General features: G+C 38.0%; 1 protein-coding gene across 1 annotated transcript; it reads left to right on the forward strand.

Moving 5' to 3' along the window:
- LOC107637451 (transcription factor TCP7-like) lies at window positions 1140-1511 on the forward strand. Its single transcript, XM_016340863.1, has one exon. It carries the CDS (start codon window positions 1140-1142, stop codon window positions 1509-1511), a length of 372 nt encoding a protein of 123 aa, XP_016196349.1.

Below are 2106 nucleotides of genomic sequence, written 5' to 3' on the forward strand. Positions count from 1 at the left end.
AATGCTAGCTAATTAATTTTTTAAGTCAATATTAATAAATTTTTTTGAATTATTTTATTTATTTAAAATTTAGATCCTAAATCATAAACATTTAATTTTAAATCTTAAATTATAAACATAAATTTAAAATTGACTAATATTAACTAACAAAAAAATTAATTTCCTACTATTTATCAATTTATATAAATTAACTAGTCATACTTTTTTATACGGTGAAAACTCAAGTGAGAGCGTTTAGATAAAAATTTAGTCAAATCAGTTAAATTATTTAACGGCTCTCAGTATCAACTTCACGTGAAATCGACTGTACCTGAGTTTTCACCTTTTTATACATGTACAATATTTTGTTTTTAATTATTATTAGTATTATTTTAATTACAACTAATTAATATAGTACACTTGCAGTAATTAACTTTAATTTGGTGACGAATATGCCAATATCTAGGTTCAAATCTATTTACTCATGTCACAATAATGTCACATGCAAACAATAAACTTAGTAAGTAAACTCAATACTAGTGGAGAAAACAATGAACTCCGGTCCACACACTCTATCTAGGAAGGAACTAAGAAAGAGAGAATGCAAATTATTTCAATGAAGCATGCACACGCATCTATATAAACCGCGTACCTCTTATTTTGTGGAAAAAATTAGTGGGAAAAGACACTAGGCTCCAAACATTCCTTGTCCTTCCTCTTTTGCAGCCTCAATTGAGTGTGTTGAATTGTCAACATTTTATTATTATTATTATTATTATTATTATTATTATTATTATTATTATTATTAGAGTAAAGGACAAATTCGTCCTTGACCTTTTTTTCCGCGGACATTTTCGTCCTCGATGATTGAAAAATACTTTAATGTCCCTGACCCCTCGAAAAAGCAGACATATTTACCCCTCCGTTAAAGTCGCTCCGTTTGCCCTGACAAAAAACGGTGACGTGGTTCCCATGGGGCTGATTTGGCCGTTACGGGCTGCCACGTGGGATGAGCTTTTGAAAAGAGGACGTATTAGTCCCCGGAATCAAAACGTCGTCGTTTCTCCTCCACCCCCAATCTATGAAATCCTTGAGCCCTAATTCTTCGAATGCAGTGTGAGGGTGAAGCGGGTGAAGGAAGAAAGGAAGCATTCCGACCCATGGCGGAGCTCGGCCACAATTTCGACGGCCAGACCATCGAGTGGCTCCTCTGCCAGGCTGAGCCCTCAATCATCGCCGCCACCGGAACCGGAACCACTCCCGCCAGCTTCTCCTCCGTTTCCGTCTCCGTACTCGGCGGTGCTGGCTCTCTCTCTTCTCCTTCCTCAACCTCTGCAATGTCTTCGCTCGACCACAAGCCCTTGCTCGCTCCCACTCCCTTCATACTCGGCAAGCGCATACGCACCGACAACGATGCTTCCGTCAAGGACGACGGCGTCTCCGTGGGGCCCGCCGTGGGGTCCTCAATGGGCCCCAGAGCTCCCGCAAGGCTCTGGGCCCTCCCGGCCAGGCCCGATTTCGGTCAAATTTAGTATACAATGAGCCTGTATTTTGTGTTCGGAAAAGATGTGAACCAGGTTTGAGTAGGTAGATGGATCGTAGACTAATGGGATGATTTTCCACATTTCTTTGTTACATATGATTTAATTTTAGCAAGCTACGTTCTCAGTTATCTTGGAACTGTCTCGTATGTTAAACTCAATTATCCAACTCAGCATTATCATCTGTTTTTCTACCATGGAGCTTTATCTTCAATTTTTGAATATTTGCTTATGCTTGCATGTTTATGTATTATACTATTATCATACTAAGCATTGTGCACTGATAATCTGATATATTCATGTCTAGAAATTTTGCATATGGGGATTATCCTAATTATCCTATTCTATGTTGAATTTGCAGGAAAAATTTGCATCAATGATTGCTGATGCAGGGTTCCAGAAAGTAGAGTATGAGAATCTAGTAGGGGGAGTGGTTGCCGTCCATTCAGGGGTCATAGTTGGCACTTGCAATTCACAATTTTGGTGAGAATGTGTATATAACTTTTTTTACTTATGTTAAATTCTTTACCAAAAAGATAGAAACATAATTGACGATTGCTGTTAGTAAATATACTTAAGAACAATA

The sequence above is a fragment of the Arachis ipaensis genome, chromosome B04 (genome assembly GCF_000816755.2).
Source record: "Arachis ipaensis cultivar K30076 chromosome B04, Araip1.1, whole genome shotgun sequence".
NCBI lineage: Eukaryota > Viridiplantae > Streptophyta > Magnoliopsida > Fabales > Fabaceae > Arachis > Arachis ipaensis.